Source organism: Cryptomeria japonica, chromosome 3, assembly GCF_030272615.1.
Source record: "Cryptomeria japonica chromosome 3, Sugi_1.0, whole genome shotgun sequence".
Taxonomy (NCBI): domain Eukaryota; kingdom Viridiplantae; phylum Streptophyta; class Pinopsida; order Cupressales; family Cupressaceae; genus Cryptomeria; species Cryptomeria japonica.
The window spans coordinates 903,213,743-903,239,709 of record NC_081407.1 but is presented as its reverse complement, the minus strand read 5'-3'; the positions used below and the strand labels follow the sequence as shown (position 1 = coordinate 903,239,709).

The following is a 25,967-nucleotide window of genomic DNA, read 5'->3' as shown; positions in this document are numbered from 1 at the left end:
AAAACCATGCAGGAACTTGGCAAGATAATCCTTCGATCAATGGTTTCGGGATGGGTAAATGACCAATCCGATGAAGTGATACCGCCAGACTGGGAGGAAAGATTGGGAACAAATAAGATCACTTATTCCACTAAGGACCTAGGCTTTGCCGGTCAATTCCATTCGGACATGTTGTGCTTTGAGCGTAATCGTTCCAGTTGGCAAGATGGTCTGAAGCAGGTAGACCAATACCTCGAAGGCATGCAATATAAAATTCGCCATCCTCCTATGCCTCCATTCAGTCTGCTTTTCCAATTATGTATCAGATTCCAGGAGTATGTTCGTGAGGAGCATGCGGCAGGTCGAGATCTCTGGCGGGAATATTTGCATGAAGAAAGTCAGTTTTTGATAAAAGGATTTGAAACTGGAAAAGAAAAAGTGCTTTCCTAAAAATACACTTTTTTCCTTTTTAAATTTTGAAAAGTGCACTTTTAGCCAAATGGGTCATATTTGACTTTCAAGTCAACTAAAATGTAAAACTTTATGAATGCACCTTTTTGGATAATTTTGGATGAGTTTTAATTATCCTTTTTGGGTAGTTATTACTCATTTTGGGGTGGTTGTTGATATTTGCCTCTCATTTATGGATATGGGCAACCATGTTTTATGGATGAATCTTGCCCACTTGTTTAGATTAGATCTGGGCCATTTATCCAATTTTGGAGCCTATTTAAAGGGGACTGGTTTCCCTTATTTTACGAGAAGTTCTTGAATTGTTGCAAAGGCTCTGGCGAAATTTACAGGATTTAATGCAAAGTTAAGACTGTTTCCAAATTTCCTTGTGAGTGCATGGTCTCCTTCTTCATTAATTTAGAAATTTTTTCAGTTATGTTTATTTCCTTTATATAGCATTTTCAAACAAACATCCGACAAAATCCTCGCAGTTCACACCATTAGGGAATGGCTGATTGCCTTTCTCTCTGCATGGTTAATCTGAACCTTTCACATGCTTAGTTCGGTTATTGAATACTCACTATGAATGTAAAAGTTCTAATGTTGTACTTGATAACATGAAAATCCTATTTTCCTTTGAAGATTGCACTAGATTTATGCGAATATTGTGCTCAAGTAGTTGGTGATGCTTAGTCTAGTTATTTGGAGGTGTCAGTCTGTTTACTGAATCTGCTATCTTAGAATTTATATTTCATGTATCTCTCTCTCCCTATCCTTCCCTCCTTTTCCCCTTTTTTTTTTATCAAGAGAATTCGCAGTCCCATTGAAAACAGTATCAACTCAACTGAAATCATTTGATAAGAAAGATCATAAAGATCCCAGGGAACTCATCTATCAATCGCCTATCTCACCGTAAGTCCCCCTTGTGTTTCCAGCATAAACACATCAAACCACTGAGAAATCCCGGAGTCAAGACCTGACAAACGAAACCTTGAGGTTGTCCCCTTTTGATCAAACGTAGAAAATAGCATTAGGGACTTCCTTATCTCAAGAGAGGATAGGATACTCAACTGGTTTATTCTATTCTGCGTTGGCCATATGGAGTTTGCAGCAATGCGATTCCAGACACGTCAACAAGGAGGAGTTCCTGGAGGGTCAAATTCGAGTTTCGAGGGGCAGATCGGGCCACTGCCAAGGAACGTAATGGCGAATCGGCAAAATTTGCCGAAGTTCACCGGAGATGGGAAGGAAGACCCGTACAGCATTGCCCTACATGTGAGACCATTTGGTCTACCAATGGGGTGGTGGACCAGGCAGAGTGGGTGCTGCAATTTCCGGCCACACTGAGGGGAGTAGCCATTGATTGGTACTCCGACATAGATAAACAAAAGGTGACTACATGGGCTAACTTACAGAAATAATTTCAAGCAGAGTTTCGGCTACTATGAGACGATAATGAAATTGTGGCTGAAATCTACAGTACAAAACAAGGTAAAAAGGAGACGGTCCGCGCGTATGGCCGGAGGCTAAAAGAGTTGTTGGGGAAGATGGATAGCTAGCCAGTAGATGGGCTGAAGAAGAGATGGTTTGTGGAAGGATTGAGGCCTTCCCTTCGGAAAAAAATGAAGATTGTACTGCCCACATCTTATGACAATGCGTACAACAGGGCGATGGACCTGGAGAGTGAACATAAAACATCTAAAAAGAAGAAGGACAAAACCTCGTCCGATGAAGATGACTCCTCAAAAGAAAGCAGCAGCGGCGGGGAATCCAACAAGAAGGTCCAAGCGCACCGGAAAGACATGGAGCAAATGATGAAAGAATTTAAAACAATGAAGGGGAGCACGAGCAAAACCGAGGAAGGCGATTTATGGTGTACTGAATGCAGAACTGACGGGCACATGAAAGGGTTGAGTCCTAACTCGTGGTTTGACTTAGTCAACCTCTATACAACCCCCAAACACCATTTTTCTCCTCGTGTGCAAATTTAGGTTCAGCTACAGGTTTCTGACATAGACGAAAATGGAAATGTGTTCAGGCTTTGGAGATAGAGGACCTCTCAAAAGCTTATGAAAAACCACCTAGGCTAGGGCATTCTGAGTTCCATTGTCTTGGACAAGGGCACTTGGGGCGCCATTGTCCTCCTAATTTAGGTTCAGGTTTGATAGGGAGCTTGTGCAGTGTTTCTGAGGCCTAGATCCAGTTCAGTGCTTAGAAATTCATTTGTTTGGATAGGGGTGCCCTAGGCACCATTGTCCAATGTATTTTAACTTAGATTTCTGTGATAGATTCCTCTCTGCATCCCCTTTCCTGATCTGGGTTGGTTCTGTGATTATTAGTTTTGATTTTACTTGTTTATGCTATTTAGTGTCAGTTTTGCACCTTCTAACCCTACTCACATTCAATTCTCTTATTTTCCATAGCTCATATTCAACTCAATCAAGGAGTACTGAATTCACCTTGTGCCCAATCCTTTCTTAATAAGTTTGAGGTTGAGCCTAGTGGATCCATCCTCCTTCTAATGTAATCATTGTGAAATAGGTTTAGTTCCTAGTTTGCATGCATGATCTTGCGAAACCTATTCCCATACATTATACTAAGTGATATTCCATATTTATGATTAGTTCACAAGGAGCATTATATTAAGAACGACATATATTGTGATCTCAATAATAATGGCAAGTTCCATTCTGAACCGTGTTGAATTTCCTAGCTAACTCTTTGTACTACACTCTCATCTCTATGTCTATGACATAGAATGAGTATCTATACTATTTTTAACTAAAATGTAAAGACTGACACATTAAAGAGCAGCACTAACTTATCTCATCATTCATTTTTGAACTAAACTACATTGCGTAAAATTTGTACATAAAATTTATATCAGAATCCATTATTTGCATAGTTGTATAACCATCTCAACTGACTACCTATTGGTGATAGTTGAGAGGTAGCATATTGGGACATAGTGCAAGAGTATAGTTGAGAGGTAGCATATTGGGATACAGTGCAAGAGATAAGTGTGAATGTCATTTGTTTAATTTCATTGTTATTTACGTTGGTGATATCCAAAGACTTGTGCCTTGTCACCAACCTATAATATGCTTCTAACCACCACATACATAAAATTCCTGCTAAAATATCCTCCACACTCATGAATTGCCTGTTCCCCTAGGAAATTGTGATGTCCCCATCCTTACATGAAAGCAATCCAGCATTAAAACATGTGTGATCAAGGTGTGGCAGACCTGGACACTTCCACGAAGTTAGCAAATAGAAGTAAGAGTTGTACATAGCAATTAATAGTTCAAACAGTTAGGTTTGTATATTTTTGATGGTAGAGCCAGTTGCATTATGGGTGATATAAAGATGAAAGCCGAAGCAATAATCCTATCAAGGAAAATTGTCTTATTTATAAGACTTCATGATTTTCATCAAGCATCTTCATAAGACATTAATTGAAGGATAGACAGTGAGATGGGTTGTTGAGATTATTTACCATAGTTGATATAGATTGAGCAAGACACCTTTGACAGAAGCATACATAGATGAAGTGATCAAATTTGTCCAAATGCTACTCATCCTTTCATATGATCTGGGTCTTGAGTTAAGTGACATCGAGCAGGCAATCTTGATAAACAGTAATTCCATATATCGATGTGACCATAAGATTACATTTAACATCAAGTGCATCATATCGTCCATCAAGATCATCAACAATTGCTTATCAAGAAGGATCAGATATTGCATTAAATAGTCCATCGATGTTTCCATCAAGGATAGGTTAACAGCAATCCTCATCGATCAGAGATTGAGGATAAACAAAATAAAGATTAGCCATCATCATCGCTGACAAAGAATGATGCCAAATGATGATTAACTAATCACCATTTAATCATCTACTAAGATGTGTGATTACCATGAAGAGTTTCCCAATTAGGCAGCGATTAGAACAAATAACGAATGTTCATGAAGAGATACGATTAAGAGATATGTCTCTTAAATCAAAGGATGCAGCTATTCAATTTTGCAAGATATATAATGAGAATCAGTTCCATTCTCAAAGACATCATTGATTATTTCTTATTACATATTCATCCTTATTGGATTGCTCAAGTGAGCACTCGCCTTTGGCAAATCAGGTTGCATATAATTAAGGAAAGTAATCAGGAAGAGCACCACCATCTTGCATATTTCTAAAGTTCATATTAGACACAGCAATATTATCGCTATAAGCGATAGGGAGAAGACAATTGCATACATATAAGGTACAGATCAGAAACAGCAATAACATCGGTGTAAGCGATATTGAATATATTTGCATACTTATAAAGATAGATCAGGAACGGCCAGATACATCATTACTATAAGTGATAGAAGCAGATTTTAGCATATTCCTTAGTGCCATATCAGAGAAAGCTATCAACAACATTGATTGCACAATTCATATTGTTATAGCAGAAATGCAGATCAGATATATAGCAGAGCTTATCCTTGCATAAATTTCATCGATATGCCAGAGATAGCAGTGATACTTTATCTTATTGATAAATAATATATCATATAACATCATATTATAAGTGGTATCAATTGTAAATCATAATCTATCATTTTTGTAATTAAGTAGCGTCAGTTATCTTAGTGTTATTAGAGTTATTTTGGAAAGAAGTCTCTTACAATTGATTTTGTGAGTTAATTGTTCCCTTCTTCCCAAGTTTTAACATAAGGGGACATTACAGAAATGAAAGTAAAAAATTGGATTGATCAATCTTATATTATCTGTAATTTGGAATTATAAGTACTTCCTCTTCAAAGCTTTTCCAGTTTTGATCTCATGTAAATCAGATTAATTTCCTCAAGCTTGCAATAAATGCATGTGCAATTTTTTTTAATGATTGCTTAGAATGTAATCCTGCAGGAAAAGTTTTCATAAGGTTACCTGAGGCTAAACATGAAAAGTTGAATCTAGAAACTCCAACAAGAGATGATGTCACCCCAACTCACAATTAAGTGTATCCACTCTTTAAGGACTTTCACTGGTTGGATAGGAGGGGACATTGTTTAAGAGATTTCAAATTGTTTGTAAAGATTTGCAATTTGGTTGGAATGGTTATTAAGCGGGTCCTAGCAATATCCTAACTGATTGTGTCACCTAGGTAGTTGTACTAGTTCTCACTCCTGGTGCATGGCTGTTGGTTTGATCAGGGTAGCTACTTATCCAATTTCAGTAACTCCTAAGATGTTTACAATAAGATCCTCTCAACTAATTACAGGATCTATTAATATAATCACATCCTCTATACAAATTGCCAATGGTTCTTCAGCTGGTTCCAATAGAGTATGAAGTTTAAGCTTACTTTGAACATGTTGTAATGTTGCATATCAACATTTTAGTAGAGAGTAGTTATCTCTAGGTTAGGTTGCATATATGGTCATATGATGTAGGTCTGACTTTTTGAGCTCTTACGAGTTATTGTGTAAATTTAAAGGTCTCTCTGTTTGATATGAGATTATCTTAGGCACTATTAAAAAGAAGAACAAGATGCAGAGTTGAGAGAAGACAATAATATCTCAATGTTTTAGAGGAGTGTAACAAATTGGATGAGATTCAACCACACTCTGTATCAATAATAACCAGGTGAATGCAAGTGAAACCCTAAAGCTGCATGCATTGCTAGTGCCATTATCAATTATTACAATGGACTCAAGAATAGTACACATTTCGACATCTATTGGCAAGACTGATGTTAAAATTCAATTGAATATGACATACAATGAAATTATTTAAGGAAATTTATAGTGCAGGCATCTTGATAAACTATTGAACTGTACCACAAGTAAATGAATGATGCTTAAGCTGATAATAAGTAAAAATAAAAAAAATGATTTTGTGAGATGAAGCTGCTGACCTAAAATCCTATGACTTTTCATCTTTGACGTTTGTAACTAAGGGATGGGATGGATGAAACAAGTTTCTTTTTTGTTTTATTTATTAATTATTTAGTACTAAACAAATGAATAATTTTATACAGGTTTAAATTAAGAAGATATAGAAGCTATAAATATATTATAGATGTTTTTAACTTTTAATATACACTCTGAAAAATATCTTGAAAGCTTGGAAAGGACAATTTTTATTGAAGAAGTCTATTGTAAAACAAATGATTTCTTGAGAGCAGTGGTTTATCTTAGCCTTGGATTCGTTGGGTTTATTATTCATTTTCAATCTTGAAGGTAGCCTTGCCTGCAATTTCTATCTGTAAACAATCATTAGAAACTCGAACTTACTCATCAATTGTCACATTTCAACATTTTTTGTGATTAGAAATATTACAATCATGTAGTCTAAGGCATATTTTGTAGATAGAAGATAATCTTAAAATAAACTGCATTATTTTACTTTTGAAGTTTATATTCCTATAAGAATAGATAATTGGTTTAAGTCCAGAAGTTTCAGTCTGAAATAAATAATTGTCTAGAATTTGAAACAATACAAAATTCTGTTCATCACACAATGGATTCTGCAGGTGTCTCACGTTATTTCTGAAGGAGGATTGTCTTTTCCTGATTGTACAAGGACAATGCCATGTAAGACTCCATTAACTACTTAATGTTTTTCCAAACAATGGACTTCTCCTAATTTTTATAGAGAAGCTTGCAAACTCATGTTTGTAGTTGAATTTTGATTGCACACTTTACTGAAATTCATGAGAAATTTGAACCTAGAGTTCACAGACGAGTATATTTCTTGCGTTCTGAGTCACATCATGGCAGAGTGAAAAATCTGCAGAGAATGGATATCTAAGAACAGGAATACTATGTGGAAATTCTTATTCTCTTGATTTAATATATTTATATTTAGAAGGCGTCTGTCTTCTTGGCAAAATGAATAGCGTGTGATATATACACCTCAAGCTCTGTACAATGGAATGAAAAACATACCATCTTTTCTTGCATTTTATCAGAAAGGTATGCTTTTATAGTTTTGTAACAGCCTTTATTGCCATTTAAGAGAGAATTTAATGATCTTTAAATAGCAGTATCTATGTGACTGTAGGTTGTAATTAGGTGCTGACTGTGACAAGGCCTGTTTTGGTGGGCTGTATTGCTTCTGAACATTTAAAGAGAAGTGTTGTGTGTATTGCACCACTGTCCCATCTCCTTGACGGGGACCCCCCTTTCGTAGTGTGCTAGCCCATGTGGAGAAAGGAGTGGTAGTCCCAATGCAGTGCCAGGTGCTGATCATCTGGGTAAGATGAGTTCGATTTTTTTAGAAGCCCATAATGTCTTCACAAACCCAATGAATATGCAGACCAAAGCACCAAAGAACCCCCCCTTTTCTTGCAGTCTTAGCATGCTGTCAAATCTGCTTCCCCGGCAACGGTGCCAAAATGTTTGCTAGTACAACTGGTAAATTAAGTACAGGAAATAATAATGTACATGACAATGCGTACCAGACACGGCAAAAAATATATCTTTATTTGCACATTCAATTATTACAGAGAAGAGACCAAAGATGGTCGGCCAAGGATTACACTAGATCCGACAATACCATCTTCCTTCCTTGATAGTACATGGCATAATTAAAGGACCCGATGGTTGCCGAGAGGTACACAACTGTCAACCAACTGACACATAACCACCCAAGATTGACAACCCACTCAATACAATTAATTAATACCTTGTCGGATAACAAATATTATTAAACATAACAATAGGCAATTTATGCTGACAACAAGAGGGAGTCGATTTAGAAATCAAAGTGTTTTTCTCTTTTGTGCCTCAGAAACCGGAAGATATCCCTGTCAAAATACCGAAACTCGGCTGTTTTTGCTTTGAAAGGGGAAAATCTTATTTTTGCCTCCTACCGCTGAGAAATATGCCCAATGTCAAACGAGCAAGGCAATATTTATATGGTAAAAAGAGAAAGTCCAAACTTTTTATGAATTCATTGCTCTCTGCAAACCCCGTGAAAAACGCTGAGGACAACATGATAGTATCCTGCCTTTTGAATTGCTTGGGACATAGCAAATAATAAGTTCAAGTGCCTTATTCATTCTCCCGTCTTCAAAATCGCCAGTAAAATCCTGTCCAATATTCGTTCTGAAGTGCAAGGGGTAAAAGTTTGGGCTTTTAGGATCAAAGTATAGGCTTTCAATACATCCACCAATGCCCAATATCGCCAAAAATAATCTCGAGTATGCCAAAGTGCTAAGCCTTTTAAAATAAAAAATAAAAAAAATCGAAGCCTCCACCATGCCTTCATAACCGAAAATTTCCCAAATGCCATGAAAATAATAAAGGAAAGGGTTTGGGTATTTTCAAAGATTAAACATAATTGCCTTTCTCATATCAAGCCTTGCTAAATCACCCTTTGTGCACTTTCATCCTCAATCGCCGAAATTTCCCCTTAAATGCGAAATTTTAAGTTAAAAGAAACAAGGGGGGGTGTTTTAAAACACCTTGCTCTTTTCCTTCTAAAATGCTGAATTTTTTCCCTCAAAGTGACCACAAGTTAAGTTAAAGGTGAAGTGAAAAGGGGGATTAGATAGGAAAAGTGTTTTTTTTTAACAAATTGGCCTAGTATCGCTGAAGTTTTCCCTAAAAAGAAAACCATAAGTGAAATCATGAAAAGAACATTTTGGCACTTTTGTTTTAAATTGCCTAACTTTTCCCTTTAAAGTGGCCCGGTCTTAAGTCAAAAGTGAAATGAAGTAAAGGAGGTTTGAAGCAGTCACCGGCTAGGAGGGACCTCAAAGAGATCAGTCCAAACCGGTCAACAAGAGTTAATACAACAGAAAAACACAGATATGATGGAGGCAAGTGCAGAACAGGTTGTTTTATTGCATGAAAAGTCAATTACATCCAACCGGCAACAACCGGGTTACAACATACCGGCACATAGGCCTGGTAGAATAGGTCTCATAAGGACCTTGAGTTGAAAGATCCATCTTCTAAGCATTATCTATCTGATACTCCTTTATCTCTGATATGATTTTCTACAATGCAAAGCATGATTACAAATATATATATTGATCCAAAGGATCAAATCGGCCCAAAAAGGATCAAAACCCAAATGTGCAGAAATGAATGAGGTCAGCCTCCGAAAAATCCCAAAGGATGAAATGTAGAAGGTTGGCCACACGTCAAGAACTATCGAGATCAACGTCCAAGGCTCCGCAAGCATCGGAATGGGTTCCGGTAGATCACCAAAATAGGTATGAGGCAACCGGTAACAAGAAACTATCAAGGAAACCAGTAGCGATATCTTGCCGGAAAGTGATCCAAATGAGATGCGGTTAGAAAGCAAGACGGGTGATTAGGTCTCCAAGAAGAATCCAACTCCACAGGAAGTCGATGTGCCAAAACCGGGACACACAGAAAGGAAAACTGAAACTGCAAATAGGAAAGAAAATGTTTTTGGTTGATGCAAGATTGCTATGAACCGAGGATGCTCCTGCATCAGACATCCGGGGTTAATAGAAAGTGAGCCTCTCACTTTGCTGGGGTCAGAGGAAAACCAAGGCGGTCCACCTCTGCCTGAGAAATCCAAGATGAGTCTTCCATTGGTCTGTTCTTCCACTTCACAATGTATTCTTTGTACTGACTGCTTCGGGTACTACGCCCGATCCTACTATCCAAAATCTCTTCAATTTGATTTGGTTCTTTCCGGGGAAATTGTTTCTCCAAGTCTGCAATACTGTCCTCACTGAATTCTGGTTCATGGTACTCATGAAGATCTGCAATGTTGAATATAGGTGAAATATTTAGACTATCCGGTAGCTCCACTTCATATGCATTTCCAGAACTGAAATTTCTCAAGATCTTACAGGGTCCAAACTTTTTCATCTGCAACTTATTATAAGTTCCAACCGGGAATCTCTCTTTTCTCAAATAGACCATCACTTCATTGCCAACCTCAAATTCCTTATGTCTCCTCTTCTCATCCGCCTTCTTCTTGTATTTGCTATTCATGTCTTCCAAATGTTGTTTAACCTGAATGTGCAATGTTTCCATGTGATCTGCGAATTCTTTTGCTTCTGAACTCTTCCAGTCTTCATTGGTAATGTCTCTCAATTCTGCTATTCCTTTAGGATGCACTCCGGTAACAATCTCAAAAGGTGTTTTTCCGGTACTTCTATTCACTGAATTATTATAGGCAAACTCTGCTTGTGCAAGGATCAAATCCCAACTTCCGGATTTATCTCCTACTAGACATCTCAATTTCCCAAACTCCGTTTAACTACTTCTGTCTATCCATCAGTCTGTGGGTGAAAAGTAGAATTGAACTTCAAATCCGACTTCATCTTCTTCCAAAGTGTTCTCCAAAAATAGCCAACAAACTTAGTGTCTCTGTCTGAAACTATGCTCTTAGGTAATCCATGCAATCTTACCACTTCCTTGAAAAACAGGTATGCTATATGCAATGCATTTGATGTTTTCTTACAAGGTATGAAATGGGCCATCTTTGAAAATCTATCCACTACCACAAATATTGAATCATTCCCCCTTGGTGTCTTAGGTAAACCAGGTACAAAATCCATACTTATATCCTCCAAAGGTCTTACCGGTACTGTCAAAGGTTTATACAATCCCGCATTTTGACTACTACCTTTTGCTACTTGACAAACTCTACAACTCTGTACATATCTCTTAACATCTTTATGAATCTGGGGCCAAAAGTACTGCTCACTTACCAATGCAACTGTTTTATCAATGCCAAAGTGTCCAGCTAAACCTCCACTATGCTTCTCTTTTATCAGGTTCTCTCTCATGGAACTTTTAGGTATGCACAATTGAACTCCCTTAAATAACATCCCATCCTAAATGAAGTAATCCAACCATTTGCTCCTATCAACCATAACCGGTTCTCTACAAGCTTTCCAAGGTTCACCAAAATCCGGGTCTTCATCATACAAGGTCTTCAAATCCTCAAAACCTAATACTGTCACTCTCATCTCTGTCAGCAAATTCCTTCTCCTACTCAATGCATCAGCAACTTTGTTAGATTTCCCACTTCTATGTTTCAACACAAAGGTGTAACTCTGCAAGAACTCTACCCATCTCATATGTCTCTGAGTCAACTTACTCTGACTGCTCAAATATTGCAAAGCTTGATGATCTGTATACAACACAAACTCCTTAGGCAGCAAGTAATGTCTCCATTTCTTCAAGGCTTGAATTATGGCATAAAATTCCTGATCATATACTGAATATCTCTTCCGGGCATCATTCAATTTCTCACTGAAATATGCTATTGCTCTCTGTTCTTGACTCAAAACTGCTCCTATTGCTGTTCCACTTGCATCACAATCTACTTGAAATACCTTATTGAAATCTGGTAAAGCCAACATAGGCTGCTCAGGCACTTTATGTTTCAACAACTCAAAACTTTTGTTTGCTCCGGTGGTCCACTTGAATTCCTTCCTATCTCCCCTCATGGTCTCAGTCATAGGATTACAAACTAAACTGAAATTTATGATAAACTTCTGGTAAAAACTAGCCAATCCATGAAACGATCTTACCTCTCCAATGCTTTCTGGTGTAGGCCACTCAACAATGGCTTTCACTTTCTTCGGTCCATCTTCAAACCATCCTCAAATATCACAAAGCCCAAATAGACTAACTCATCTTTCATGAAAGTGCACTTCTTGATATTGATCAGTAACTTTTCTTCTCTCAACCTTTGCAAAACTTGTCTTAACTGCAACAAATGTTCTTCTTTTGTTTTACCGAAAATCAGAATGTCATCCAAGTTTACAATAACAAATCTACCCAAGAATTTCTTCAAAACCTCATTCATCAGCCTCATGAAAGTACTCGGTGCATTAGTCAGTCCAAAAGGCATCACCAACCATTCATATAATCCTTCATTGGTCTTAAATGCAGTCTTCCATTCATCACCTTCTCTGATCTTGATTTGATGATATCCACTCTTCAAATCTATCTTTGTAAAGTACTTTGTTCCACTCAAACAGTCCATTATGTCATCCATCCTAGGCAAGGGAAACCGGTATTTCACTGTGATCTTGTTTATTGCTCTGGAATCAGTCAACATTCTCCATTCTCCATTTTTCTTAGGTGCCAATACTGCTGGTATTGCATAGGGGCTCAAACTTTCTCTGATCAAACCTTTCTTCAACAGTTCCTGCACTTGTCTATTTAGTTCTTCATTCTATGCCGGTGTCAACCGGTGTGCAGCTTTGTTAGGTAAACAGTAAACTAGCTCCGGGAACTAAGTCCATGCAATGACTAATACTTCTAACAGGTGGCAATCCATCAGGTACATTATTTGAAATGATGTCCTCATATTTTGTCAGCAAATCTCTTATCTTTGCCGGGTGTTCTCCTTCCGGTTCCGGTCTCTTAGTCCTCTTAGGAATTAAGGCAAAACATACATTCTCATGTCTCAGTCCATCTATGAACTTCCTTCCATCTACAAGACAGATTCTGGTATTTGAACAAACTTCATTCTTCAAATGTTCCTCCAAAGGCAACAAGGTTTGCTTCATCCCATTGGCTGCAATGGTGTATGTATTCTTCCTTCCATCATGTATTGCTTGTCTATCAAACTGCCAAGGTCTTCCCAACAAAAGATGACAAATGTCCATAGGCATAATATCACACAAAACTTCATCATGGTAATTCTCAATTTTCAATTTTACTAAGCACTGTTCACCTACTAACAACTTATGTTCATCCTGAATCCATGCTATCTGGTAAGGCTTAGGGTGTTTTAATCTTTCCAATTTCAACTTATTCACCATCTCTTCTGAAACAAGATTATCCAAACTACCACTATCAATAACAACTTTACAACACTTACCGGATACCTTACATTTGGTCTTGAACAGGTTCTTCCTCTGTAAGGGTTCTTTATCTTCTCCGGTATGACACAAAGCTCTCCTCATCATCAACAGTTCTCCATCTTCCGGTTTATTGTTCTATCTGGTGGGGTTCTCTTCCACCACTGCCGCTCTTCTGGTAGTCTCTGACTTCTTACATTCAAATGCACGATGTCCTTCTCCTCCACATTTAAAACAGGTTCCTCTAAATGTCCTTTTGTCTTGTCTTCCAAAGTTCTCATTCCGGTAACCATTTGGTTCTCTCCTTCGGTAGAAATTTCTATCATCCTTCCGGTATGAATTACCTTCTTTGCTTACTTCCTTGTCCTTGTTTTGATCCGTACTAGTTCCTCTTCCTCCTCGAAATCTTCCTCCGATAAACCTTCCACCTCTACCTCTCTATCTTTGCTCATGCCTTTTATTCAATTCTCTTAAGCCTTTATTTTATACTGATAAACCTCTTCAACACTCTCTAATTTGATCATACTGAGTTCACCGTGTATAGACATCCGCAATCCATTCAGATATCTTGCAATTTGTTCAATTTCATCATCAACATGTCCGGATTTGATGTTCAACTTGTAAAATGTTTCGGTGTACTCCTTTACACTAGATTCCTTCTGTCTCAGATTCTGCAACTTCCGGAACAGATCTACTTGATAATTTGTCAGGACAAACTTTGATTTTAACCTAGCAATCATCCTATCCCATGTCTTAATCTTTTCTTTACCTCTTCTTTGCCTATCAACTTGCAAGTGCTCCCACCAAAGAGATGCATGACCCTTCAATCGAGTAGAGGCATACTTCACCTTTCTCTCTTCTGCAGTGTTTTCAAAGTCAAAATATTTCTCCATCTCCAAGATCCAATCCAACAATTCATTTGAATCTAACTTCCCATCATATTCCGGTGGGGTAAAATGAGGTTTAGTGTTCGCCCTACTCAAAACCCTTAAAACCCTTTCCTCCTCCGGATCAACTATCGGTAGGTTTACTTGTTCTGTTGGGGCTTCTTCTCCTTCATCTTCACTCACATCTTCAACATGTTGGCCTTTTCTCTGGGCTGTCTCCACGGCTTCTAACTGGGCTGCTATTCCTCGCAACATCTCCATTACAGCAGGGTCTACATTCCCACGCGCTCCACCATTCCTAGTTCCTCTTCGCGCCATTGATCCACATTAGTCCTCTGCAATTGCAGGTCGGATCCACAATCCGCCACCCTACAACAAAATTTAGGACACGCAATCCTCCGGAACGAAACGTCGCTCTGATACTACTTGAAGCAGACACCTCTAGGAGGGACCTCAAAGAGATCAATCCAAACCGGTCATCTAACTTCCCATCATATTCCGGTGGGGTAAAATGAGGTTTAGTGTTCGCCCTACTCAAAACCCTTAAAAACCTTTCCTACTCCGGATCAACTTCCGGTAGGTTTACTTGTTCTGTCGGGGATTCTTCTCTTTCATCTCGCTCACATCCTCAACATGTCGGCCTCTTCTCTGGGCTGTCTCCACGGCTTCTAACCGGGCTGGTATTCCTCGCAACATCTCCATTACAATAGTGTCTGCATTCCCACACGCTCAACCATTCCTAGTTCCTCTTCGCATCATTGATCCACGCTAGTCCTCTGCAATTGCAGGTCCGATCCACAATCTGCCACCCTACAACAAAATTCAGGACACGCAATCCTACGAAACGAAATTCGCTCTGATACCACTTGAAGCAGTCATTGGCTAGGAGGGGCCTCAAAGAGATTAGTCCAAACGGGTCAGCAAGAGTTAACACAATGTAAACACATAGATATGATGTGTTGTGCGTATCGCACACCCATCCCCGTCTTGGACAGGGACCCCTAGTTTGTGCCTTTCTGTCCTTGCGGAAGAGGAAGGGGATATGAAGGGTCAAGTGCCGCTAACACCAAATTCGGCCTCTAGGGCCATATTGTGAACTTCAAACTCCCCAATTCTCGCAAAGTCGCCTAAATGTGAAGAAAGAGTTAAAAGCCTGTAAAGACGTTGAAATGCCGATTTTCGCCAAATGGGGGTTAAAAGTCAAAAATATCAAAACTTGGAAAAAAGTGACAAACCCCCGAAATTCGCCAACAATGGATAAATCACGAAAATTTATAAGGTTTGCAAACTAGCCCAAAATCCCGAAATTCGCCAGTAATGGATAAATTGCAAAAAGTTTATAAGTTTGCAAACTAGCTAAAATCGCCGAAGTTTTCAAAAGGCTCTTAAATCGCGATTTGTTTTTTAAAAGTTTGAAAAAACCTCCCAAATCGCCAAAGTTCGGCAACTATAGGCATAAATGTCAAAAATTTCGAAAGTTTGCAGAAGGTGTGAAAATCGCCGAAGTTTGCGAACTTAAGGAAATCGCAATGTTTAAAGTTTTCAAAACACTCTAAACCCCCGAAGTTTTCAAAAGCCTCCTAAACCCCGATTTTCGCTAAAGGTGAAATTGCAAAAGTTTTGTAAAAAAAGGTCTCTCATTCTCCAAAATTCACTAAAAGAGGAAAATCGTGAAAAGGTTAAATCCTTGCAAAGGACCCTATTTCGCCGAAGTTTTAACCAAGTAAGTCACGGAGTTTAAGTTTGAAAAAGACCCGAAAGTCCTGAAGTTTGGCAACAACACGATTTATTATAAAGTTTAAAACGTCGAACTCCGACCCAAAGCAAAGTAAATTGCGAAGGAGTATGAAGGCTTGCGGAGATGCAAAACCCCATTTTCGGCAGCGCCATACTTAAAGCCTCGCAAAAAACTCTGAAAATCCGAAGTTCGCAACCTGGAGGAAAATTGTGAAAAGGTTAAAGGTTTGCGAAATGGTGCATTTCGCCGAAGTTTGATAAATGAGGAAAATCGCGAAATATAAACGCTGCAAAAAGCTTTAAACACCCTATTTTCGGCGACATAGTAAAACGAAGAAGTTTGAAGGTTTGTTGAAGGAGAGCAAATCGCCCAAGTTCGACACCGAAGGGTTAAACGCAGAAGTTAAAAGTCTGAAGAACCATCCAAAACCCCATATTTGCCGATTTTCGGGAGATAAAGGAAAACTTTAAAAAATAGAAAGGCGTTAAGTTACCAAGTTTGCAAAAACGCATCTTGAGCTGAAGCTCGGCGAATAGAAGGAAATGGTAAAATCGTTGAAACCAAGTTCGCAAAGTGGCTTTTAGCCCGAAAATGCCAATGCAAAAAGGGGCGTTGAACTTAGATATTTTCAAAACCAACTTGTAGGCCGAAATTGAACAATAGGGCACAATCACTTTTTCGCGAGCAAGCCAAGAAGCTTTAGTGGATTCGGATCGCCCAAACACCATCAAGACCAAGGATCAGATTTCACGTTCGAAGAGAAAACGACATTTCAAGATACATCTCACAAAGAACTTCTCGGGCTAGGCGACGTTAAAATTTAATATTTGTTAAGTTAAATTATTTAATTTTTCAAATTGATTTATTAAAATGAAATTGATCGTTTGCAAGTCGCAAGACGTCATCGCAGAAAACCAGGAGCCAGGCACTTAAAGCTAGAAAAGAAAAGGATGTAGGACCGAAGAACACTCCGGATACTACAAAGCATGCATTCTCAGGAAAAGTGCACAGCTGGATTTAATTCCAGGAATTCAATTTTAAAACTGAAACAATTTTATTGTAAAACTGCCTATGGGTCCCGCGCAAGATATTTTTGTGGACAGTTATGTCCAACTACCGGATAGACTCAAAATAATGCCAAAACAGTTGTAGGTAGTTGAAATTATGGTTGGCTGGATAACTGAGAATTGATTGGGCATAGGTTAAAGCTGCCAGCTTTTGGAAGGCAGATCAGGACCCTTGGATGCAGTCCATCCTAGCCTTCGATTCAATATTGTAAATTCTATAAAAGGTAGAGACCTTTCTTTTGTAAAGGGTTAGAGATTTTTGTTAGATAGTCAGACAGTTGGTTAGAATTTTGTAGTTAGATTTTAGAAGTTAGAATAGATTAGATTTTAAGCATAGCATAGAGATGCTGTAGAAATTGTTGTAATGGCAGTTGAAGCAAATATATGCACATTGAAATATGGTGTTTGTTGTCTTTGTTTTAGTCTGTTTGCATGGTTTCTTTCAGCTGGTTAATTTTAGAGTGTAGGGATCTTAATGGTGAAGTGTGGAGGGGTATTTGATGCATTTCTGGTTCATACCATTGTGGGTCTATTGATTGTAGGTCATCGTGCATGGTTAGTCTGAACCCAAACTGTGCTTAGTTCAATTGCAGGTGTTTGTCTTAGGCTGCGCCAGAATTGGGTGCCTAAAACGAGTGTCTCCGGTCTGAAAATCTTTCATCCCTTGGAGCTTGCACCATTTTTGTCCAGTTGTGAGGGTATCTTTGGCGAAACAAGAATTGGTTTATCGAAATCTGTCTACCCATTACATCGGTTGTTATCATCCTTGTCGTTAGGCTTCCTGAACCCTTCCCTTTTGATTATATTTCATAGTCTGAGAATCGCAACAGACTAGCTTGTTGCAAATTGTAAGTCCCCTTGTGCTCCCAGCAAATCACATCGACCGTTGAGCTATCCTACAGTCAAGACTTGACAATCGAAACCTTGAGGTCGTCCCCATTGATCAAATTGAAACAACATTAGGGATTTCCTTATCTCAAGAGAGGATAGGATACTTGACGAGTACATTCTATTCTGCGTTGGCCGAATGAAGTCGCAAGTTCAGCGATTTTAGACATGTCAACAGAATTGGCGCTAGAAGGAGGGCCTTTGGAAGGTACCTTGCAACAAGTTGAGTCTAATCGACCTTTTAAATGCTATATTCGGGATATGCAAGATCCCTGTTAAACCAAAAAAGCCAAAAAATCAGAAAATCTGAAAATACAATAAAATATTTCTGAGTCAGTATGTTGAGTCAGCCATTTCATGAAGACTGTGTACAGTTCGAAATTTCCAAATCCAGCAAGAGCTAATTCTGCAGTTCTATCCAAGGCAGCTGTCCGAATTTGCATCTGCAGCTCACAGCAGAATTCATGACACCACAACGCACGGTGAACTGAATTGCTTGACATGATTGTCAAGGGTTGAGCTCGCATTACAGGGATAAATATTCTTTTGGGATGTCCCCAAACCAGAGGCAATCGTACAGTCGGATATCCCCAGTCCTCTGTCCAACATCGAGGAATTTACAAGAATCAAGAATTTGATTGAGAACTGGTTTGGTCTTGATGAGGAATTACACTTGGAGAGCGTGTTATCACCTTGGTGGTGCAGAATTCGCCACACCCCACACTCAGAGTTCACCTGCTCGCTATGTATGGAGGCAGTTAGTCAAGTTAAAGCCCAATTTGGACTACTGGAAGATCTAGAGGAGAGCATCGCCAGCAAAGTGTGGAGTGCCTACCTCGCTGCAGATGAATACAGAAGATCGCAAAATCAATACAGCACCACACCTTTTGATGATGTTAAGTTGGAGCTATCAAGTGCTGAGCAAGATGAACCAGTCAATCAGACCAAGGCAGCAGATAAATTTATTATCCCTGCAACTGATGAGGACAGTGTTCAAGAGGATGATCAAGGGAGCTTTGTGGATCAGCCACAGGTTGAAGAGCAGTTTGCAGCAGCCCCACCAATGGGGGATGCAGTCCAGGATTCTGTTGAGGACGTTTTTGAGGACCAATCAATCAAAGAGTCCCTGTTGTTTGAGGACGTACTGATAGAAGTGCATAAGGCCGCATTGTTCATACAACCTAAGGATTCACTGACAAATGATGCACCTCTCTTTCCTGAGTTCGAGTTCGGTTTCAAGACTGATTTTCAGCGTGCGCAACCTAATGTGGAATGTGATGCTGATTTGCATACACCAGATGCTATCGGGATGCCGCACCACCAATGGCGACCTCCTAATACAGCTGTTGAAGCCTTCCCGCCGCACAACCCACCGTACAATACTCTGCATGACTCAGAAACTTACCAAGTTGTTTCTTTCCCTCCTGCTGTTAATTATGAAAATTTTCAATTCAATTTTGAATATTCTGGGGAAACAACCTGTAAATGGATTAACCACGGACCTAATGAACTTCCTCAATTGATAATTTTGCCTAATGCCTTGGTTAAACTTGAGAGTGGCCAACTGAAAATTTTCTTTTCAGAATACAAAGACAAACAAGCCAAACTGAGAACCATTCCCGGTGCCCTGTTACTGCTGCACATACTGAAAAATCATCATGGATCGGGAACGCATGCATATAGTCCACCTTTTGTACAATCAGTCTCTTCTTGTACATAGTTAGTTTAGGTTTTTGTTCGTTTTTTATTTTAGTTTAGTTTCCCCGTTTTCTGCTTTTTCGTAGTGTAGATGTCCTTTCGGAAGGGGTTGTCTCCCTATCAGTTTTTGAAGGGGTTTGTTTGCTTTTCCCAGCACTGGTGTACGAAGTCGGAAAGTTTTTTCCGGCTCATTTCTTGGAAGCCGACTTTGGTAGAGCACCTAATTGACGGTTGCCTTTGTAGTCAGCTCATTTGGTTTAATGCTTAGTCATTCTAAAAATTTAGTTGCTTACTGCATTTTGTCACCAACGTTATGATCACTACACTTTTCAACGCTTAAAATCACTTGTCTGTCGTTTTATCAAAGGGAGGTCATTGCAAGTGAAAAATCTGAAGCTCTACTTCAGCGACCACTGTAACGCTCAATCCCACGTAGGCTTCACTTCTTACCAGCCAAGGTGGAAAAGTGAAAAGTAAAAGAAAAATCAAAAGAAAGAAATTGAAAAACAAAGAAATATCAAAATGCTTGGCTTTGGGAATGCAAACACCTCTGCCGATTTTCAATAAGGGAATTTATTGGAAACAGAGCAATCTCTGTGAGCTTACAGGCGATAACTCCGTCGGGGCTATAGACACTTGTTGGCAGCGGGGCTATATCCAGGTTGCTTTTGGAGTTAGAGTCGCTCTACGTAACTTGCATTAATTAAACAATGATATCTCAACCTTCTTTAAGCCAGAATGAATTTCACTGCACACACTTGATTTCTCAGGGTTGGTGACTTGATTCAGTTTGCGACCTGTTGTGACCATTTCACTCATCGCCCCATTTGAAATGGGGACCCCCTCTTTTTGCTCGTTTTTGCTCGCCTTTCGCTTTGCTTTTTAGGGTTTTGGTAGTTCGTCAGTTGTCTGGATTTAGGGTCAAGCCTTAGGGTTTCCATTACTGTCTTTTCAGGCCAGAGTCCAGTCAGTTTTGAGAGCTTTTTGAACTTCCTTTTGTAGGATGCAATTTTGAATGGAATGAATTCGCCAGAATGGTCTATTTTCAATTGGAATTTTGACTGCAGAGTCTTAATTTGTCTAAGTGTTGATGATGAAAATGTGATTTTATTCAATTGAGTAATTTTGACCTAAATTTTGAGTTTTTTGATATTTGATCCTGGGCATGGGGAATGATTTGTTTTTGCCTTGTGAAATGATTAAACTTGTGAAATCATGATATTTTGGCCTGTAGGAGCAAAATCGCTCCTGTCCCTCAGTGAAGGACCGGAGCTCGTTTTCAAAAATCTTACTATCTCTGCAGGATCAAGATGATTTTTCGAATGGAAATGGTAAAGAAAGGCGTGATCTGTCCGTTGAATATAAATTGAAGAATTTCACGAACACAGAAATGCCTCAAGAAGCAAAATCGCTCCTGTCCCTCAGTGAAGGATCGGAGCTCAAAATCAAATATTGCTTTGTCCTTGCAGGATTTTAACAACTTGATGATTTGAAGAGGTCCAAGGAAGTACATTTTACCAGATGAATATAATTTGAAGACACAAACATGAAGAAAAATGCACCAAAATGCCAAAATCGCTCCTGTCCCTCAGTCAGGGACCATGGCGAAGTCTATTGTAGCTCCCGTCCCTCTCCCAGGGACTAGAGCGAAATTCTTCATAAGGCATGTACGGGGCAAAGATCAAGCAAGTTTTATGTTCGAAGACAAGAAAGGAGGTGAGTTGAACTCGTTGAAGATGAATTGAAGATTGCCAAACGTCAACAAGGGACCCAAATGCCCAAGTTCGCTCCTGTCCCTCAGTTAGGGACCAGAGCGATTTTTGTCTTAGACAATTTTTTTTGCCAAGTTACAATGAATTCCAAGGCATGGATGAGTGAAAAGGTTCAAACCTCTCCAAGTCAATGAGAAGGGTGGTGAGGACGTTTTAAGGCATCTTGATGAAGCACAAAGTTACAAGGACCGCCAAAATGAAGGATTTGCACTTAAATACCTAGGTTCGCTCCTGTCCCTCAGGCAGGGACCAGAGCGAAATCTTCATGGAGACCTAGATTTCGAAAGTTGATCACGTTTCAAGTATCCAAGGGGATCAAGGGGACTTCATTTTACACGATGATAGCAATTGCAAGTTGAAGAAGGCAAAAACAAGCTCAAAACATTGAAGTTTGCTCCTGTCCCTCAGGCAGGGACCAGAGCGATATCCACCATATTTGCCAATTCATGTAAAATTCATGCCAAGTCAAGGTTTTGCGAGGTCGCGCAAGGTCTAAGGCATCTTAACAAGATGATATGCAAAGGTTTCGAACGACAAAAAACCATCAATTGAGCTAAGGAGATAATATCGCTCCTGTCCCTCAGCCAGGGACCAGGGCGATTTGCATAGGATCATTCATTTTCCTTCAAAATCAAGACAAGGCAAGGATAGGCAAGATCAAGGACGCCATTTGGAAGGTGATGAACAAGAAGCAAAGATTAGAAGTTAGCAAATTTGAGCCAAGACACAAGGATCGCTCCTGTCCCTCACCAAGGGACCAGGGCGATAATCTTCCAAAAAAATCAAATACGCCTTGTAGAAGTCAAGTGAGACAAGTGTGGAATGAAGAAATAACATTGTTATTCGCCTTATGATGGAGATTTGAGATCTAAGAAGCGAAATCAAGGAGAAAACACCAGGATCGCTCCTGTCCCTCTCCAAGGGACCAGGGCGATATTTACTAAAACACTTGTTATCCTTCGAAGATCATGACAAACAAAGTTGCAAAGGGTTTGAAACGTCATTTGAGAGGCAATGAACGAGGAGTCAAAGTCAAGAACGAAGAATTTCAAGTAAAAACATAAGGATCGCTCCTGTCCCTCTCCAAGGGACCAGGGCGATATCACATCTGGAGGCACTCGTTCACACAAGCAAGACACTCAAGTTCAAAAATCCTAGCGAAAATGCCAACTTCAACGTAAGGATGAAGATTTTGAACGTCAAAAGCACAAGGATCGAGACTAAAATGGTAGATCGCTCCTGTCCCCCAGCCAGGGACCAGGGCGATGAGATTTGTATTTTTCATCTTCAAATTTTGGCGCTCAAACACAGTTTTGAATTTATTTAAATGCTAGGAAAATCGATATTTAATTGAAAGCATTTAAAATTTGCGCTTGATCATTAATTAATTATTGCCTTGTAAAAATCGAATTTATTAATAAAAAATGATGGCATTTAATAATTAATTATTATTTAATTTAAAAATTAAATGGAGCGCTTGGTATTAATTGGTTTATGGAAGTCGGCCTTGTTATTTATTTAAAAAAATCATTTTTAATTGCCTAATTTTATCAAGGTCAGCCTAGTGGTAATTGAGGTGTGAGCGCTTATAAAGGAGAGGTGAATCGTTATTTTCACATTATCATTTTACCATTTCACATGCGATTTGAAGAAGACAAAGGAAGGTGCGAATTGTGTGTTAGAGTGCGAATTTCGTTTTCAAGCAAGGTGGTGCGAACTATTACCCAAAGGGGGTGCGAACTTGAAGTTTCCATTTGAGCGAGCTTGCCAAGGACGTCAAAGATATCCCAAAAGGTGGCGAAGTTGCTAACTTGAAGAGAGAATCACGTTGAGGCCATCTAATATCAGTTCTGCCTAGGCGATTTTATTCTTTTTGCATTCTAGAGTTAGCTCTCTAGTGAGGTATGGCGATTTGGTTTTATTGTTTTAATTTTGAAACGTTGATCGTCATAGCTTAAATTTTGAATTTTGAAATTTTGATTTCCAAGTAACTCAATCGTTTTTTAGGAAATGATAACTCTAAGACTTATCATGAGGTTTCCTAAAATTTACTCTCTAATCTATGATATATATTGCAAGATCTAGTCTCTCATTATGAAATGTTGTGTAGGTATGGCGACCCCGAAGGCGGGAGCATCCACCAGTCGTCCAGCTCTCATGAAGGAAGATCAAAAGACCGAAGAAGTGGAGACCAAGATCGTGTCGAAGTGGAGCAACATTGGAGATACCAACTTGGGTAACTTCAGCACGAAGAAGTTTCGAGATGTCCCTTACATTGGCAAGCCATCACCTGTCGCCTGGAGGATAATTGAAAGTGGCATCATTAAGGCGGCCGGCTTCCCTCCAGCAGTACAGTGTCATGAGTTGATGATCTAGTGTGCTCGTCATTATGATCCTCAATCCAGAACGATCGTGTCCAAGGAAGGAAACACTTTGGCGTATCTTTCAAAGGAAGCTATAAGTGAGGCTTTCCATCTTCCGGAGCACAGAGATATGGTTTACAAGAGCATAGAGGGAGCCAGGTCAATGTACGAAGATGATCCAGATGCTTGCCTAAGCATCATCAACAAGAACTGGTTACTCAAGAGTCGTCCTCGCCTGAGCAAGATCCCGAACACACGACACAGGATTGATTTCCAGGAGGAGTACAGAGATTTGATCATAATGCTCAACCGAGTTACAGGAGCCCCTCACGCCTTCTATTTTGAGAAGTGGATGTTCTACTTCATCCAGGTGATCGTTCAAGGGAAAGGAACAATACATTGGGCTAGAATGATTAGCCATTGCTTGGACGTACAGTTGAGGAGACTCAAGGCCACCAAGTCCTTCCACATGAGTTCATACGTCATCTATGCCTTGATCAAGAGCTTTGAGTACGCAGGACTACCTCACAGAGGAGTGATTGGAAGAGGACCCGGCGAGGTCAGGGTTTGTGATTCCTATGTCCACTTGCATCATCCGCCAGGAAGCAACTACAAGCTAGTTAATGATACCTTCACGATGAACATCACAAGGACGCTGCAAGGTGGGATTCACAACAGATTATCTCAGGATGCATAGAAATTAGTAAAAAGGTATGGTGCTTGGTTTATCCAATTTCCGAAGTTTACTTATATCAGAGTACATGGATGTCCTTCACCTCCATACATGTTGCCGAGATATCCGACAGACAGAATAGTGTTACTTGAAGTAACAAGACAATTGGCAGCTTATGCGAAGGCATTCAGACACAGACATGAGAATGGAGTTCCGGTACCTATCATTTTGGGTAATTCAGTTGAGGTATGTCCCAATGCTTTAGCTATGGATGACGCAGAGGAGTTAGCCTTGTATTCTTTTTCATCCTTTGCTTTGAGAGAAAGCTTTGATCCACATGGACATTTAGAGGAGACAGTCGGTAGGAAGTTTAAGCATGAGTACCAAATTGAAGATTTTATGATGAATCTCTTAGATGATCTTGAAGTGAAACGAAAAATGCATTCTAGATTGCCTTTGGATTTCATCAGGAAATGCAGGATTTACAGAGTGGCCGACCAAGCTCAGGACAGTGGCAGACATCTCCAGTCATCCTATGACCGAGAAAGCAAATCGATAAGGTTAGATTGGAATGAGCCCGAGGCCGTGGATCTAGATGCTTTGATGGCTCCAGTCTTGTCTTGTACTCGCAGATGGGTTGATGTACAGCATCAGAAGTTGAGAGAGCAAGGCATAACTATGACTTTCACTTTGGAAGAGAAACCAGCCGAAGGTGGAGCTAGTGTGAGCAAAGGTAATCCTAATCCCAGAAATACAAATGAAGGTAACCTTCGAAGTGCAAGTGAAGGCGATCTCCATCCAAGAGGTTCGAAGAGGAAAGAGAGACCTGGAAAGAGGGAATCTTCCAAGAAGAAGCAAGAGGCCAACCGAGATCGTTCATCCGGTACTTCTTCTAGACCAGAGAAGAGAACACTTCAAGTGGAAGAATCCATGGAGTCGATGGTACAGAACGATAGGCAGGAAGAAGGACAGGCACCGCAAAGGTCACCAGTTGGATCTCTCCAGGGTTATGAGCTAGATGAAGATAAAGAAGATAACGAAGTAACATCTCCTCCCAGAGAAGAAGAAGTAGTGCATAAGGAAATTCAGGTTCAAGAGACAAGATCGGCCATCCCAGATTGGTTGAAGGAAAGATTAACCAAGGTGATTGTGATCGAGGACGAAGACAATGTGATTGATTTAGAGAGCCTTGTTGGACATTCCCAAGAAGTGACAGAGAAGAGAAAGGCTACCAAGATGTCCAAGATGATTAGAGACGGGACTGGATCCAGAAAATTGCAGATAGCTACACCGGCAGTGGACAAGTACGAAGGTGAGATCTTAGCAGAGGAATATGATGTAGAGACATTTGAGCTAGGTCCATCCACAACTGAGCAGACATTAGATGATGCCACCGATTCCTTTGAGGCATTGAAGGACAAGCTTAGAGAAGAAATGGAGAAGAGTAGAAAGCTTGAGAGAGAGGTCGGTGCATGGAGGACATATTTCAGTCATCTCAATGAACCTTTGGGACGTCAGGATCTAGCTAGATCACTAGTGCAGGCACTTCCCCTTCAATCAATTAATGAGGCAGAAAGATTCAGGAATATGGTCCAGCGTACGAGTACTTGGATGGATAAATCTCATACAGTTGCCGTAGAATT

At 39.6% G+C, this 25,967-nt stretch overlaps 1 protein-coding gene across 4 annotated transcripts in view; it reads left to right on the top strand.

The window, feature by feature from the left end:
* The window catches only part of LOC131066366 (uncharacterized), a 210,318-nt gene that overhangs the window by 112,211 nt on the left and 72,140 nt on the right, over positions 1–25,967 (top strand). For all 4 annotated transcript variants that reach the window (XR_009111653.2, XM_058001115.2, XM_058001114.2 and 1 more), the window contains exon 4: positions 6,960–7,020. Coding sequence is in view for 3 of the 4 variants with exons in the window: in XM_058001115.2 (XP_057857098.1) it covers positions 6,960–7,020 (61 nt within the window). In the remaining variant the exon portion in view is untranslated. The remainder of the gene's footprint in view (positions 1–6,959; positions 7,021–25,967) is intronic.